Here is a 16,623-nt window from a genome sequence, read left to right as displayed (position 1 = left end):
GCAGAGGAGCAAAGGGAGGGGACAATGGATGGATGTGTGCTGGATACACAGTGGATGTGTTTGTCACTTCCAGCTTGCTGTGCTGCTCCAGCCTCGCCTCCAAGCACACAAAGCAGAGCCCCTGCAGGACTGGGGAGTGCCAGGCAGTTTGAATTGAAGGTTTCCTGACCTTGTGCAGGGAGGTTGGCTCTGCCAAGCCTGGAGGGCTGGGGCTGGGATGTCACCAGCACGGGTTCCAGTCGTTCCCTGGTGTTTACAGCTGGGAACTGGGGAGATTGCTCTGTGTGCAGTGGGCTGCAGCACCTGAATACTAAAATGCTCCTATTTACTAACAGATTTATGTTTTAATTTAAAATTAATTCCGATTTAAATTAATAATTTAACCCTTAATTAGGGCTGTGTTTTCTTCCCAAACAGATTAGTCAAGCTCAGGCAAAATTCACTTTGCTGTTCCGACACTCACATTTCTTTAATCAGTAGCTACCCACACATTGTTACATGCATTTGTTTTTCTCTCACTGAATTAACTTTCCCTGCTCTCTGCTCTGAGACAGACTCATCAGTTATAGCTTAAGGAAGTTCATTTTCATGCAGTGACAAGGACAACCAGAGTTCTGAAATTCTTACCAGTAGGTGACTCAGTAAAGTCATGCTGGCCTCACACTCAGATAAAAGAGTCTGAAATCAGACTGAGTACAGTTTCAAAATGCTGCAGTTGGAGTTATCACAGGAGTCACCAGGGCCAACAGGCTTGAGGAGAGCTTCCTGAAAAAGCAAAACCAGGCAGCCTTGCTGTACAGTTTATAACACATATATATGTAGAAACTTCTTAAGTTTCCTTTACTCACTTCTAGTGTGCTAAGAGATTTTTCTTCCTGGCCCATTGCATCTACTTCATTTTGCTTTGTTCCAGATTATGAAGGGAAAGAAAAAATTCCTAGTTTTTGGAAGAAATTGTTGAGAAAAAGCAACTGCTGTTTGCAGCTGGTTTCCATGCTAAAATTACAGATTCTGTGAAGAAATCCTAAGCTAATTCCTATGTGGTTTTTTCCAACCTGACTAGAACCAAAGCCAGAGTACTTGCCTCAAAAAGCCAAACCTTCTTCTATCAGTACACATAATCCAATTTGCCTGACAGAGAAATTAATGTATTTTGAAGTAACAACTTTATTTTTTCTCTCTTAATTATCAGAATTTTTAAAAATTACTAGGAAAGTAATAAGTATAGTAACTACACTGACCACATTTTTCATTGGCACCTCCCTTTCTGAGCTTCAGTTTCAAGTATGATCGCAATAATTTTTTTTCCTTGGGGCTGCAGTTGTGAACAATCTTAAATTGGTCTGACAGGCAAAGACAGAAAGTGCAAGACAGCCTGAGGGGAAGACATGAGATTGGGATGCCCTTGCTAGGGCATATTGGGACAGCAGGATTTTGACTGGCTCACTCCATACTGCAATAGCAGAGGCACAAAACAGTTAAATCCCTGCCCCTCTGGAGAAGAAAAAGCCTGATGTCATGTTACTAGGATTCTTCCTGCATGCACCTCTTTCTTTTTCCTTTTTCCCTGGCCTCATACCACCACCACCACCTTTTGTTAAATGAGGTCTGTGAGTTTTCACCTGAGGGATGAAAGAGACATTGATTAATGGAGCAGTTTCTGTTCTTCACCCCACAGAATCTGTCTACTTCTTTGGCAAGCTTGTTTACTCATGTTAAATTCATTGCTTTATTAAAATAATGGTGGTAAGGTCTTTTTTTTGGGTCATTACATTAAACTAGCATATATATTTATTAGAAAATTCTGCCGTATAGAAGAATCATCTTTGCCTTGTGTGTGACTGCCCATAAATGTGAAAGTGTCCCTTCAAGCTGGTTAAGCAAAACCTTTGGAGTTTGATATCTGGTACTGGGTTTCCCTGGGAAGGTTTGATGAAAGTTCTCTGTATTAATAAGGCAGATGAAGTGTGATATTTATTCCTTATTTTGTTTGCTTGGTTGTTAGTTCTGGTGAGAACAGGATTGGCATCCATCCTTTTCTGCCTGGTTTGTTGTCATAGGGCTGGGAACAGGGGCAGTGAAATCATTGGAATTGCCTCTGTCAGCCAGAGGGCCACCAAAGGGACTTTGTCAAGGTACATCATGGGGCAGAAATGGGAGGGAATGGGATTTCAGTCATAAAAGGCTGCAAAAATAAGAGCTAAACAAAAAAATCCACTTATTTCCTACTACATTTTCTCGTAGTGGAGTAGTGTAAGAACGACTTAGGTTTCCTTTATTTCCTCAAGTCAAATGGAAATCCCCAAGCACCCTGGCAGCCTTTGAGGAGAGGGGAACACCAGAAATGCCAGCTGAGGGTGCACAGGCTGTGCCCAGTCGGGTGGGTCAGTGTGGGACTCGGGGAACATCCCCATTTTTAGCAATTTCCTGTACCAGACTGCCTGTTGGGCCCTTGCCTCAAGGGCTCAGACTCAAGGCTGTCTCCTCAGGGCTTGCAGGAGAGAGCTTGGAGCAGGAGGTGTCTTTGCCAGCTGCTTTCTGCAGCCTGGAATTCGGAGGGAGCAGCTGCAGCCAAGCTGGGAAGTGCTGAAGGGAGGCTGAGATTGGCATTTCCCTGTGCAGCAGAGCTTCTCCTGCTGTGTGCAGGGCGGTGGGAGGAGGCTCTCCTTCACTGAGATGATTCAGAGAAGAGCAGAGTAGTTGTTCTCTCACTATATCCAGAGCATTTCACTCAGGTGTTTGGCACCAGGAGCTAACCAACAAATTTGCCTTGCGCAGATGTTCATTTAGGTTTTGGTGGTGGACAATAACAATCTCTCCCTCCTCCATCACTGGCAAACATGCTGGGGTATTTATTTAGGCTTTTTTCCCACCTCAGCCTTCCCATCTAAAGACTTCACTATTTTGGTAGTGCCCAAAAAGACCACATAGTTTAGTATCTCAGATTTTAGACTACATTTGTGAATCAATTTGTGTCCATAAGCAAAACTGAAAAGTGTGTCCCTGGTTGGGCTTATCCCTAGACTGGTGAACCTATTCTTTTTGCTTTGAAGAAGCAAACAGTGACAGTTCCCAGGCAGTTTTATCTAAGCTTAACCCAGGCTCCAGACGTAAAATAAGTCATGTTTTTCTTTGTATTACTCTCCTTTTTAAGAGTTTGTTTGTAATGAGAGTTTCCTGGGGTTTTCCTAATGTGCTTGTGTGTTGGCCACTCTTAGCTGAGGAACCAAACTGTAGCAAAAGGTGAATACAAAAAACCACATTCTTCTTATACAGATCATACAAGTTCCTGATAGAATCAGAAGCAGCAGATTGAGTCTGATGCATGGTCCTTCAGAAAAGGAACAGAGATCTTTCTCTTTTCAGGTTATTTTCTTGGGTTTGGCTTGCTTAGTGCTGACCTGATGAACTGAAGGGACATAGCTTGAAATTGGTTTGCCCTTGTAAGCAAGCAGAGAGAGGATAAAGTTAGTTTCTTATGCAAGACAGGGCCAGTGTTTTGGTAAATTAAGCAGAAGAGAAGAAAAAGAATTGAAGTTCTCAAAATGAAGCATAGAAAATGTTTCTTCTTAGCGGTGCAATTCACTGTGCTGTTTGCCAGGCAAAATTAAATGCAAATCCAAGCTGAGGCATGAACTCCATTCTACCAAGAAGTTTTATTTCTGTCAGCTCTGATTATGACAAAAGTTTGTAATTTTAGACCACAAATGTCTGCAAACTGCAATCCACATATGAGTATGTTCCAGGGCAGTAATCACATGTTAAAATCAAGACGTCCATGGAATTCAAAGCTCTCTTCCTGTCACTTTGCAGCCTGTCGAGCTGGGTTCTACAAAGCCTCTGCTGGCAACGTGAAGTGTGCCAAATGCCCTCCCCACAGCTCCACCTCCGAAGATGCATCTCTGAACTGCAGGTGTGAAAAGAATTACTTTCGCTCTGAGAAAGACCCTCCATCCATGGCTTGCACCAGTGAGTAGCAGCATTCTGCTCGGGGCTGTCATCCCTGCTCCTCCATCTGTAGCTCCACCACAGCTCGCTTGCTTGCTTCCTCTCATGCCCCACTGCAGTCAGCCATCCACTTCCTCACGTGTCTTCTTTGGACAGGCTACCAAAAATTGGTGGGCTGGGTTTGGGTCTTGCTGTTTTCATTTTCTCCTTCTTGTTCCCTGTCAGGCTCGAGAAGGAGAATTGCACTGAACTGCGCCCTGAGGGTACTGTGTCTTTATAAGAAAACAGGGTCCTTGATAGTCTAGGTCTCTGTAGTCTAGTGAAATATTTCAGGATTCTCCACAGGAAATAACCAGAAGGGTTTGGTTATTGATGTTTTTTGCTTTTATATTTCTGCACCTTCGTTGCTCCCACTTTAGAGCATCCTTAGAGAGAAAATCTCACTGCCCTGATTTCCCATTTCCTTTCCCAGGACCACCATCTGCCCCACGAAACGTGATCTCCAACATCAACGAGACCTCCGTTATCCTGGACTGGAGCTGGCCCCTGGACACCGGGGGCAGGAAAGATGTCACCTTCAACATCATCTGCAAGAAGTGCGGCGGGAGCCTGAAGCTGTGCGAGCCCTGCAGCGACAACGTGCGGTTCCTGCCGCGGCAGAGCGGGCTCACCAACACCACGGTGACCGTGGTGGACCTGCTGGCACACACCAACTACACCTTCGAGATCGATGCCGTCAACGGCGTGTCCGACTTGAGCACCCTGGCCAGGCAGTTTGCTGCTGTCAGCATCACGACTAACCAGGCTGGTGAGTCTCCTTCTGCTCACCCTTTGTTCAAAGCTGTGGAGTTTTGTGTGCTTTTGCTTCCTCTCCCTGCTTTGCAGAATTTACTCTGTGCTAGGGTGACTAATTGACTTGAATATTCCTGTGAAAGTAAAGGCAGAAACAAACCCAGTGTGTGTTTCTATCAAAGAACCTGGCAGCATGACTGTTATGATTAACTCCCAGTTCCCAGTTAATAGTCCCTAATAGCAGGCTCACATGATTCCTTAGCCAGAATGTGTTTTATTAATAAAACCAGATTTTAATAAAACACTCATTTCAATAATCTCCAACGTAAATTACTGTAGTAATCTTAGTGATTAATTTTGATTAAATAGAAGTGAAAAAAGGCTTTGATGTTAGACACATAAAAAGCTAACATTAAATTAGAGAGGTTTAAAACACAGATTTTTTTTTCCTCCTATACAAGTTGTCTCACCAACTCTGAATTATTGCCAACATGATGGGGGTGTGGAGCTGAATACTGAATTAGATGGTGGTGTCACAGTTGATGGGGCACAAAAGGACTGCTCTGCTTCTGTGGAGACTTATTAAAGCCTTTGAGGCACTGCATGAGCACAGCAGTGTGCCCTGACTGTTGGATCAGAGCTTTTGTCAGTGCTGCACTGTTCTGCCATTTGCTTCTCATTTGACATGGCTCCATTTATCTGAAAGTTGTGAACAATCCAGACTCTTCCCTGGCATTTGGTTAGGTGCAAATTCTTTTTAGGAGCAATGTTTGCCAGTGAAGAGAGAGAGACTAGATGCTGAAATTTCTGTAGCTATGCTCCACGCAGTTCACCATCAGGAAGCTCTGTACTGAAAACCTGCATGTGTTCAGTGAGCCTTCTCCCACGTCCTCCCATCCCACACCATGTCCCCAGAATGCTTCCATTTCTGTCTTCCTTAAAGCACAAACAAGTTAACATTGTTCTAAGTAGGCATCCTCCTGGTGGGCTATGTTATTGAAATGTTTTTCACTAGAGAGGAGTATGTTTTCTCCTTCAATCACAGATCAGCTCTAGTGGGAGGCGTATAAATGAGAGAACAGGCTGTGTCCTGACACCAGTCACTGCATTTCTCTGCAGTAGGCAGGCAGAGGTGAATCTGTCCAATTCAACTCCAGAACCTGCATTTTATGTCCATTTAATTTGTTGTTGTTGTAGTTGTTTTGGATATTTGGGTCAGTGACTCGAGCATCCTTCTTGATTTGCCCTCTTTTCTTCTGTTTCTTCTCTCAAGTGATGTTGCCTTTCAGCCCATTCATCACCACAGCAGTTAGAAACCAATGGGATGTGCCAAAGTCAAAGAATTTCTGGCAATAGCAGCTCTGTTTATTGCAACCCACAGGCTGCTTAAGCAGTTTGTTTATTTTCTACTTTTATGCATGGCCCATTTTTTCTTTAAGTACATGTTGGTGATGTGGGTTAGCACAGGCTTAGTTGTGCTATCTCTTGATCGTGCCAGTTGGTTTACAGTATTAGAATTCCCTTAGAAACTCTGCAAGTTGCTAAAATTAGGCCTGCAGTAGGTATATGAGCTGTCTCTTAAAGTATAATTACAAAAATACAATTTGTCTTGCATTCCCTTACTAGTCAGATCACCAAAGGGATATACCAGAAGCACATTTTTAGCTAATGTCCTACTTGAACACCTGAGCAGGGGGTGGGCAGAGAAAGTCTGAAGATCTTAAATGACATTATAATTAAGGGTTTAACTGGAAGGTGTTTCAGAAAAGGATCAAAGCACCTTTGAGCTGGATCTGGAAGAGACTGAAATACTCTAAAAACCAGTCTTGACTGTGGGACTATTATTTGCTCTGACTTTAGGTACATTCTTTGAAGGATATAGGTATCTACTAGACAAAAAGAGTCACCTTAAATGTTCCCAAAAAATCCACAGTGGCTCTGAGTTCCAGAAGCTGTAACTAAGAGTCTCAGTGAGATTTTCCAGGAGAGTTTTCAAACCCTGTCTAGAAGTCAAGGTAAGGTGTGCTTTGTTGTCACTTGGGAAGTTGGAAACATCCAGACTCTTGTTCTGCTGGACTGGGAATGCAAAGAGGTTAATGCATTTTACTGTATTTTACTGTTTTAAAGTCGAGATCTGGTTCCCTGAATTGAGGGAAATTCAGCATTATTTTTTAAATTCCATTCTGAGGTTTGCTGTGGTTTTATTGCACTTTATTTTCCTTCCCTTCCAGCAAAGGTTAAACAGGAGACATCTCTGGAAAAAAAAAAAAAAACAAAAGCAAAAGCAAAACACAGGTGTTTCACAAAATAAGGCTAGACAGGTATGACATGGCAATATTTCCAATTACTCTAAGTCTTTCTATCTTTGGTGTGGATGTAAAGAAGAAAGGGAAAATGTTTCTGTTTAAATCAATGTGTTGAACTATGCACATGTTATCTCCTATTAACACCAATCAACCCTGTTTAGGAAGGGTCAGTGGCTGCTATGGGAAAGAATATGGAATTTGGTGACCTTGGAGGTGACATGGTAATTGTGAATGTGACACAGGTGTCACCCTGCCTGGCTTGTTGCTAGCATGGTTCAGGTGTCTGAGCACAGATATTCCAGGGTCACTGGGCTTTCTGAATACAGCTCATGGGCTTTTTAAAATATGGATTTATCTGCAAAGACCAGAAAGTTGGATGCTCCTTGGAGAATTATAAATAACCCAGAGGGAAAAGTCAGCCAGGCCAGGTCAGGGCAGTTCTGCCTCTGGGGTGTAGCAAGCAGAAAACTCATACTGGAGCCAAAGGGGGAATGGAAATCAAATATTCCTAAAAAATGGAAATAGGGTGTGAAATTCACTGCAGAAACACTAATATTTGGTAGGGACAGCGCAGTCATGCTCCTGGATAATCAGGTTACAGAAATGAAGGAGGAGGGTTTCCAATGTGAAACACAGCCATTAGGTCTGGGAAATAGGTGAGTTTATATGTTTTTCAGGTGCTGCCTGAGAAAGGAACAGCATTTCTGCCCACTCAGTGCTTTTATGGTAACCTACACTGTCATACAGGTTAAAGGTATGACTAAGAAATGCTGAGCAAAACGATCAATATTTTAATCAAGGGCCTAATTGACTTAATGTTTTTGATAGACAACTCTGTAGTGTTCTTTGCAGTCTAGAGGAGACGAGAAGAGCTTTCAGAACCTGCAGAATCTGTACTGCTAGCAGATTCTCATGTACCAGGTGGGTTTTTGGAAGCATTGCCCATCCCACTGGTGGCCCATCCCATGCTTTCCTCCCCCCCAGTGAGAAGGGTTGCCATGCAAGAAATGGATCTGCTTGTTTAATCTGAAGTCAGTTTGCTTAGTTTTGTTTAGCTTTGCATTTGTAGATTCCAGCGACTCTAAACTCCTGCAAACAATCTGATAATGGCATCTCTAATAAATGATAAATACAGTTCTCACTGTATTTATTGTGTACAACAAAACAAATACTGAAAGCATTCCCAGCTTGTTGAAACTTGGGACAGAAAACCTGTGGGTGCAGAAGAGCTGTAAACTTCAATATCTCTGCTTCAGAAAATTCAGGATAGTATTGTTGAACCTTTTGCTGTTATTATTATTTGACTGTATTAACCTCCAAACTCTTCACCATTTTCCACAGCACATAAAGTTTATGCATCCATGAATGTGGAAAAGTGTGGTAGGATAGGTTTATTTTACAGAATACCTCTGTAAATCCAGATGGCTTTAAAGGGAGAGATTTGATTTGGTTTAATATCAGTTAAAACTACTGGAAACCTCTGCTTAGTCACACTTGTGTAGAATTATATTTTTCCTACTTTTTCCTGTAAAATTAATTGAAACACTCTGAGAGAAGAGGGCCCATTTTGGGATTTGAGCTGGTCTGAACAAAGTATTTTATAAAGCAAGGAGGTCAAGTCTGTGACCCTCTTTTTGTGACAACATTTTCCTGGCAGCTGCTCTGCATCAATCTGAACATTCTGTCTCAAAACCTCAACTTTACATGTGCATCTTCCTGAACTCTTACCCCTTCCATTATTTTTGATGATTCAGTGTCCATGGTTTCAGCAAAATTATTATTAGCATTAAAGGTCAGTGAAAATAATTAAATTCTCTGTATTTTCCCAATATGCTTTTGTTGATACACAAATATTTCCCTTTTTTGTTCCTAATATCTCCATTTTTTATTGCATTGATAATAAAATAGATTGTTTTCTTTTGATCAGTAAAGGCACACTGTAACAGCTTTAAATGGAGCTTTATGTTAGATTAGTTCAATTTTAAGCCTTTTAAGCCAAGATCTCAACAGTGCAGATGCAAATGTGGTAGCAACTACATTTGGGTACAATAAGCCAATGTCAGCACTAAACCAATTCCAAAGAGTTTTGTGCTGTCACATATCCTGGCATCAGGAGGGGAACAGAGGGGAGTCATTGTACCAAGAGACTTCTTCAAATTCTACCCTCTGTTCACCACAGATAGGATACAGATAGATGCCTAAAATCAATAAATTGGAGAACTAAGAGGAATCTCTGCTTGCCTGCTGTAGAAAGAAATGCAGAGGAAACACAGAAGGCTTTTTGTGGGGTAAATTTGGGCTGAAAATATCAGTGTTTTCCTAAGAACTGTAGAAAGTGATTATGCTTCTCAACTGAGAGCCTAAAAGTGCTTAACCCTGAGTTTTGGCCTCTCCACAGTTCAGTTGTGCACCTGCAAAATTTTGATTCCTTTTTCTGTCATGGACTTTTCATAGAGGAAGCTTAGAGGGTAACCACCACTGGATCCAAACTGACGCATCTTATGCACAGCTTTATTATAAATAAAAACACAGATTTACCATATATCACCTCAAGCTTCCCCAGAAGAGCAGTAGCTTGATTACCAGGAGTCTCCTCCTTTTGCCTTTTATTTTTCTACAACTCCTAAAGCTGAACAAGCCATGCAACTTGTTTAGTTGTCTTGCTTAATGATTGAATCCATGCATGAAAAGCTGTAGGAAATCAGCTTTTTTAAAGAGAAGGTAACCAGTAAGGCACCTACAGAGTTTTTGCAGGGAACCAGAATGAAAATTACTAAAGAAACCCCTTGAGAACAGAGTAAGCACTAGGTAGAGAAATTAGGATAATGAGGAGTGTTGAAGGGCAGACTTAGCTGGTTGTTATTATCTTGATCTCTCTGTGCCATTGAAAATTCTAAGCCGTGCGTTAATTTCAGGTTGGAGGGATAAATATTTACAATGTTGGCAGAATCAGTCAATTTTTCAGTCCTGTTTTAAGCAGAGACTTCTGGGAAGATTTGTTAAAATCTCCTCAGAACCAGAATTTTCTTTGCCTGCAATCTGTGGCTTCGAGGGAATAAGTTCAGCCCCAAGCTTTGTTTCAGTGTATGCAATTGATTACTTGCAGGTACTTTGATGCTATTTATGTGCTCAGCCTGCACTGCAGTGTCTTCAGCAGCTCACAAATGATGTGTGATGCTCCCTGTTTAAATAAAATCCATATTTAGAGAGGGTTGTGTGCACTTTACAACCTATATCCCAAGGCAAGTCCCTTAAGTAGATCTGTCTTCTAAGAGAGACAATTTGAGAGAGGCACAGATGTTTGGGGGATGATATATTTCTCTCTTTCCCTATGGCCCTTATAAAAAGGACAAGAAGATAGACTTATTAAAAGTGAGCTAATGACATGATGTAGGGAGTCTCTGGTTCACTGACTGTTATTACAGCTGTGCCCCATTATGTACTGAATACCTAGGACATGCTTGCTTTTTTGAATGACATTTATCTTTTGCGTTTCAAACATTCCTGGCATAAATAAAGATTTTACGCTTTTCAAATGTGTTTTACAGTTCAGCCCAGAGGCTACTCAAGGATCATTTTAACTCAATAAAACTCCTTTAGGGATATAAAAGGGAAGTGTTTTAACAATGTCACTCCATGCATAGCCTGTTATTAGCTAGAGATGTTCTGCCTGCACAGTCTTTGATCCCTTTTCCCCTGAATGTCAAGGAAGCTCTGCCAAGGCTTCAAAGTCTGTGACACACGTTGGCTCTGCAGTGCTTGCACAGTCCTCATGTGAACGCTCCTGACCTTACAGAAAGTTCACAGGTGAAGTTTGTGGCTCAAAGTTTTCCTCTTTCAAAGCTTTTAAGTTGGCTTTTCCATAGATCACGCTGAAATTTTATTCAGCAGTTGGTGGATAATTATTTTCTTTCCTTGCTTCTATTAGTGTTTATCATTTAATATCTTGATTTGGTAGAAGAGTAAAAATAAAGAAATGTAGGTAAGTGTTAGTCCTCTGTTAAATGATAAACCTTAGATTTAGTCTCTTTTATCTGTGCTGGCATTCTCAGTAATCACTGAGGGAAATTGTGTTCCTCTTGATTGTAAACAGAGCTATCAATTTGCTTTTTGAAGCAATTCCATCTAGGCAATTTACAGGCTGGGGACAGATGGAAAAAAATATCTTTGCGTTTGGGGACTATTTCTCTAATGGGAATTATGAATGTAAAAAGTGTCAACTTCTACAGCAAAGAGTCTTCTATCTAGCATTCCTTGTAGTAAACTATGCCTCTTTGTACATAAAAATTGTTTGAGTCTAACAAAAATATTGAATCGTCCCCAAATCCAAAAGAATGTGAAAGATGTCAGCACTTTTCAAGTTTTTTCCATTAGAGGTTCTTCTTTCCTGATTAACCTTCACTGAAGCAATTGCTCCAAAGGACAGGGCAAGAAGTTTGAGAAATGTTTCTTTTCATAGTGTGTTCTGACGAGGTTGAAAAGACTCTGATGGAACTTACTGGAAGACCAGTTCAGGAGCTCTTGGTGATTACTTAAAGGAGAGAAATATTTTATATCCTAACTTGCTTCTTTGAGAGGAATTGTCTTCCTCAGCTTTGGAAAATGGCATTTTCAGAGATAGTTGTTAAGTATATTCTCACGTTCTGCATGGCATTTCTCTGGTTGAGGTAATAATCAAATTATCACAAAAGCGAAAGCCTGCTCAGCACATGAGCATTGGTGTCGTGAGCACAGTGAATAAATCCTTCCTTCTGAAAACTTCACACCAGGAAACCACGAGGCTCTAACATGCTGTAATGTAACAAAGGGGTAGGGAAGGCAAAGAAAAACAGTTTATTTAAACTGATACGGTCTTAACACATTCAGTGAAAAATATGAACTATTGCAAAACTCCCACCATCACCACCTCAACAGAGAACAGAAAGAATAACATTTGTGTTATGAGTACCTTTGGGATGAATCCTTATGAAAGCACATTCAGTATTTGTCTCCTCTCTGAAATAACAGCTGGGAATGCCACAGCACCATAATTTTCGTTTCTGAAGCGAGTTTCTTGTGCAGCCTGATCCTTCCCAAATGGACATGGCATTTCCATGACTTATTATACATGTGTTAAACACATGAGCAAATCAAACGTTTTGTTTGCTCTCGGGAAGGCATTTGCTATCTCTTTTAATAAAAAGAAGGAGAAGTAAGACCATGATTGTGCTACACTTAGTGACGTTTTCTTTTAATTTAGAATTTATTTGTCAAAGTGAGCAATGATCTCTGATAACCACTTGTCCAGTGACAGCTGCTGCCCAGAAGGTTGCCTTTCTCCGCACTTGAGAGGGAAATCAAGCAGCTGCCTTTTGCTGTAATTCCTGCTGAAGCTGCTTGTTTCTCGCTTTGCAGTTCCCTGCAGTCTTTCTTCCCCAGCACCTGCAAAATGCCTGCAGCCACTCTGGGCTCTGGAACCACAGCCTGGACTCCACCACTCTGCAGATGCTTTTGGGTACTTCTGCCTCAATGCAGGCACTCAGCCATCAGAACAGCCAGGAACAAACCAGTTTTTGATTTTTCCCTGTTTCTGGGAGAAATGTGCCCAGCTTTGTTTCATCCAAAGGTAGCCTGTTTCTGTTTTGTCCTGTTTCTTTCTTTCACGTTTTGATGTGTGTAAATGCCTTCTCCCACAAACTGGGAGCCTGTTCACCCCTTCCCCATGGCTGCATCCTGCTAGGATCCATCCTGGGGCTGCTGTGAGGGTCTTTTGCTGATATGGGATGAGTGGATTCCCTGATGCCTCATTCCCAGTGGCAGGGAAGGGACAGCACCTTCAGGCTGACAGCCACCCAGAGATGTCACAGAATCAGGTGACATTTTACAGCCCGGGTCATAAAACTCTATTGAACCTGCTGCAGCTCAAGGAAAAGGTGCAGGAACACAAACACAGGTCCTGTGCTGGTTTAACTACGTGCCCTGGAGATTAAAGGGCAAAGAGCTGTGCCTGCACACCCTTGAAGTGGTGGGGGATTGTGTCTGGAGGAGCAGCCTGTGGGGTTTAGCAGGTTTCCCAAGTGTGGCTGAAGTGGGATTGTTTCCTCCTCCCCCTGCCTCCTGGGAGGCACCTGGGGACCCAGGGCTGGCTGTGCTTTCCTGGAAAGTGCCTGTGGGATGGATGGGGCTTGCTGGCTTCGTTCAGCACAACCCTGTAACAGAGAAAGTGACTGGGAGTGCAACCAGAGATGGCTTAAAACAGGGCAGGACCTGCTTTGTGTCAGCAGGCTTCTGGAATAAACCCCCTGTGCACTAATCCACAGAATAGATCAGGAGATGTTAAAGAATCCAAGTACAAGCACAGCTGCTCACAGACTTCACCTTAATGTGACCATGGCATGGAGCTGTGACATTACACTGATTTGCAAGTTATTACTTAGGGCTCTGTTATGAATTGAATGCTGATTGACGGTGGAATTGATGGATAAACCTATAGATAAAAGATGGTTCACAAACCCCCAGATTTTGGGTGGTTTTTACATGAGTCAAAATGTGTGTGTGGAGCATTGTGAGTTGAATTGAATATGATTGAATGCTCTTGGTGAATTGAATTGTGAATTGTTATGAATTGAATACTGATTGGTGGTGGAATTGATGGATAAACCTGTAGATGAAAAAACCCCAGATTTTGGGTGGTTTTTGCATGAGTCAAAATGTGTGTGTGGAGCACTGTGAGCAGTGCCAGACCCAGCCATGCACTAAGGTTGGTTCTCTCGTGTCCTGACACTGTGGATGTTCCAGGGTTCCAGAGCAATTGCCTCCAAGAGAGGGATCAGTTTGTTCGTTCAAACACTGCTATTTCTGCTTTGAATTGTATGATAGTTTTGTGGTTTGGATGCTGGTCCTCTCAGACTGACAGATTTAGGTCAGAATCCCTGTGGATCCTACTGTCGGAGAATGCAGATTTAATTTTCAGGTTATGATCTTTATTTACTGCTCTTGTTCCACATTACCTCCTGGGGCATCATAGATATTAAAGAAAATTTATAGGTTATATCAGATTACAGTGTTTTGATTAGATAATAAAAGCATCAGCTTTCTAAAGAAAGAAAAAGGAATAAGCCTTCCATTTGTTCAGCAGGGCAGAAGTTGAAAATTGAGTAATACAGTCAATTCTGCTTGGTCACCATCTTTCAGCAGAGTTAGGAATGTCCTAGGCAAAGCATGTTTTACTCTTGTTTGCAAGCAAAAGCTGGAAGTGAGCTGTGAGTCATTTTAGAATTAAATCCTTTCCTAAAATTTAATTTGTGACCTGGAGACCTGAGCCAGAAACAATAGCACTCTAAATGTTTCAGCAGTTGTACACACGTGGCTTCCCAGAGTTAATCCTGAGCTCTCCCTGCCACAGGACAGGGAATTCTCTTCCAGTGCATTTATACATCTGTAAGCCAGTCACATATGAAAACAATAACCAAGGAATAAGGAAAAAGTCAATAAGGAAATTTATATATAGCTGCTATTAAACTGGGGGAAAACAAATAATCTGCTGGGGTCAGTTTCACTGGGAAATCAATTGGAGCAGAGTTTTATTGTCGTCTCTGCAGATCCTTCCCGTTATTTGCTTGCACCTTTAATAGTCCTGACTGAGGAGGTTTTTACACTTGAGCCTAAGCTCCCTGAATCATTGTGTTTGTTACCTTTTCAACATCCACGTTCCCACTTGTCACAAATGCTACCTAACAGCGCCGAGCGCTCCAAATACATTTCCCCTCTGAACTCCAGGGAGTTTTCAAGGCTCCTATTAAGTGCTTAAAGCAGTTAGGCTGCAGTGCCAGACAAATTCTGACCATCTGATGTGTAAAAATGCCTCTCTGTGCATTGCATGGGACTACTGAGGCTAAAACTCTTCATCTATGTCCATGCAAGCCTAAAGTTAATTATAAAAAGCCCAGCTCTTATTCAAGTGAAGAAATTAAAAGTAGTAATACATTAATCAAAATATCAATAAAAATATAAATGCACAGAGGCATACAGAACATGGGATTAATTTAAAAAATCACTGAAACAGCATTAATTTCTCTTCTTAGTCTAAAGAAAGTACTCTCCTTATTTTACCTTTAAATGCATGTTTTCTAAATGGTGAACTAATTTAACCTTTGCATTGCTGTTGATACATTAATATACTTTTTTAAAACTTCAATCAATCCTGAAAAGTTTCATAACGTCTCATTGTTTGCTAACCCACAGTGCAAACTTTGTTTTGTCAGTGGGAGCTGCAGATTTAAGATAGAAATGTAATTTTTAATTTTCAATTTAAGATAGGGAAAAATGGAAATTTGATGAAAAATGTCTGTTCTAAATATTATGTATTTATTTTCCTTTTTGTAGCCTGATTTTGGTTTCATCCTATTGGTGTTATTTAATTCTTTTCAGGAAACAGGAAACTCTTGGTTCTCTCTTCCTCATATGGAAGACTAAAGACTATGCACTGCTGAGCATGGTGATGCCTTTACTGTTTAATAGTTTGTAATGTTAACTTCCTTTAACTACAATTTTTCTCTTTGCTGGATTTTCAGGCACTTCCAATTAAGTGGTAAAATACAGTAACTGAGCTGCTCTGGTGTTACGAAATGGAAATGAAGGCTGACTTCTGCTTAGCCACTATTTAGGACAGACTTTATTAAGTTTTACGTTGTAATTTGGAGTGCATACAAAAAGTAATTAATTAAATGATCCAAATGTCAAGTTTTTTTTTTCTCCCAACCACATCCCAGCCCTGGCCTGGAGTCATTTTCAGGTTACCTTAACTCTTTATCTAAAATTCATGGATTGCAGTACGTTCAAGCACAGACTTGGAATTTACCTGAACAAGATATTTTCTATAATTGGGCTCAAGACTTCTAACACTTTCCAAACCCACCTGCCTGACGGGTTTATCAGAAACCCCAAAAAGAATGCATTAAGGTTTAAACCCGTGGCAGTCCAGCTTCTCACTGACCAGCAAACGAAAGTTTTGTGCTGGGAATTTTTTCCATTTTCTCTCACCTTGGTTTGGGATTAAAGGTGGCTGAAACATTATGTTTCCCTGGTTATTTTATCTCCCTTCCCTGTGCCCATGCAGTGGGATGCTGTCTATTCCACACGCTCTGTGTGTCTAATTTCTGAGCAGCTTTGGGACCCCTAGGGATTAGAGAAGGTATATGAATGTTTTATAATGTTATTGATAACTGCAGAGCAGATGTTTTCTAATAAACTGCTGTGAGATAAGTTACTGGTAGCATCTGCAGAGATGTGTGCAAATGAGCTCCAAATAATTAATACTGAGTTAGAAGAAACCTTTTTTTTTTAAGTGTATCTGTATTGGAGCATGCAAGATTGTTTCAGCCTGCCCTGAGAACCTGTTAGAGCAAAATTACCATAATTTATTAGGGGAAAAGCCATTTCTGTTAATCATATATTAATTATTCATAAAATCAGTATTAATTTTACCTTAATGGGAAATGTTACCAGCTGGGTACAGCGCTTGATGATCTATTCACATACAAAGAAAAAAAAAAAAAGGGAAAAGATAAATAGCTTGACTTAAAAAGAAGACATAAAA

At 41.2% G+C, this 16,623-nt stretch overlaps 1 protein-coding gene across 2 annotated transcripts in view; it reads left to right on the top strand.

The window, feature by feature from the left end:
• Positions 1-16,623, top strand: part of EPHA3 (EPH receptor A3) — a 176,493-nt gene that overhangs the window by 109,706 nt on the left and 50,164 nt on the right. For both annotated transcript variants that reach the window (XM_085077109.1, XM_085077099.1), the window contains exons 4-5: positions 3,814-3,969; positions 4,421-4,756. In XM_085077109.1, the coding sequence (XP_084933235.1) occupies positions 3,814-3,969; positions 4,421-4,756 (492 nt within the window). The remainder of the gene's footprint in view (positions 1-3,813; positions 3,970-4,420; positions 4,757-16,623) is intronic.

Source organism: Lichenostomus cassidix, chromosome 1, assembly GCF_008360975.1.
Source record: "Lichenostomus cassidix isolate B80296 chromosome 1, HeHo_3.0, whole genome shotgun sequence".
Taxonomy (NCBI): Eukaryota; Metazoa; Chordata; class Aves; order Passeriformes; family Meliphagidae; genus Lichenostomus; species Lichenostomus cassidix.
The sequence above is the reverse complement of the archived record's forward strand: the minus strand, read 5'-3'. Positions and strand labels throughout refer to the sequence as shown.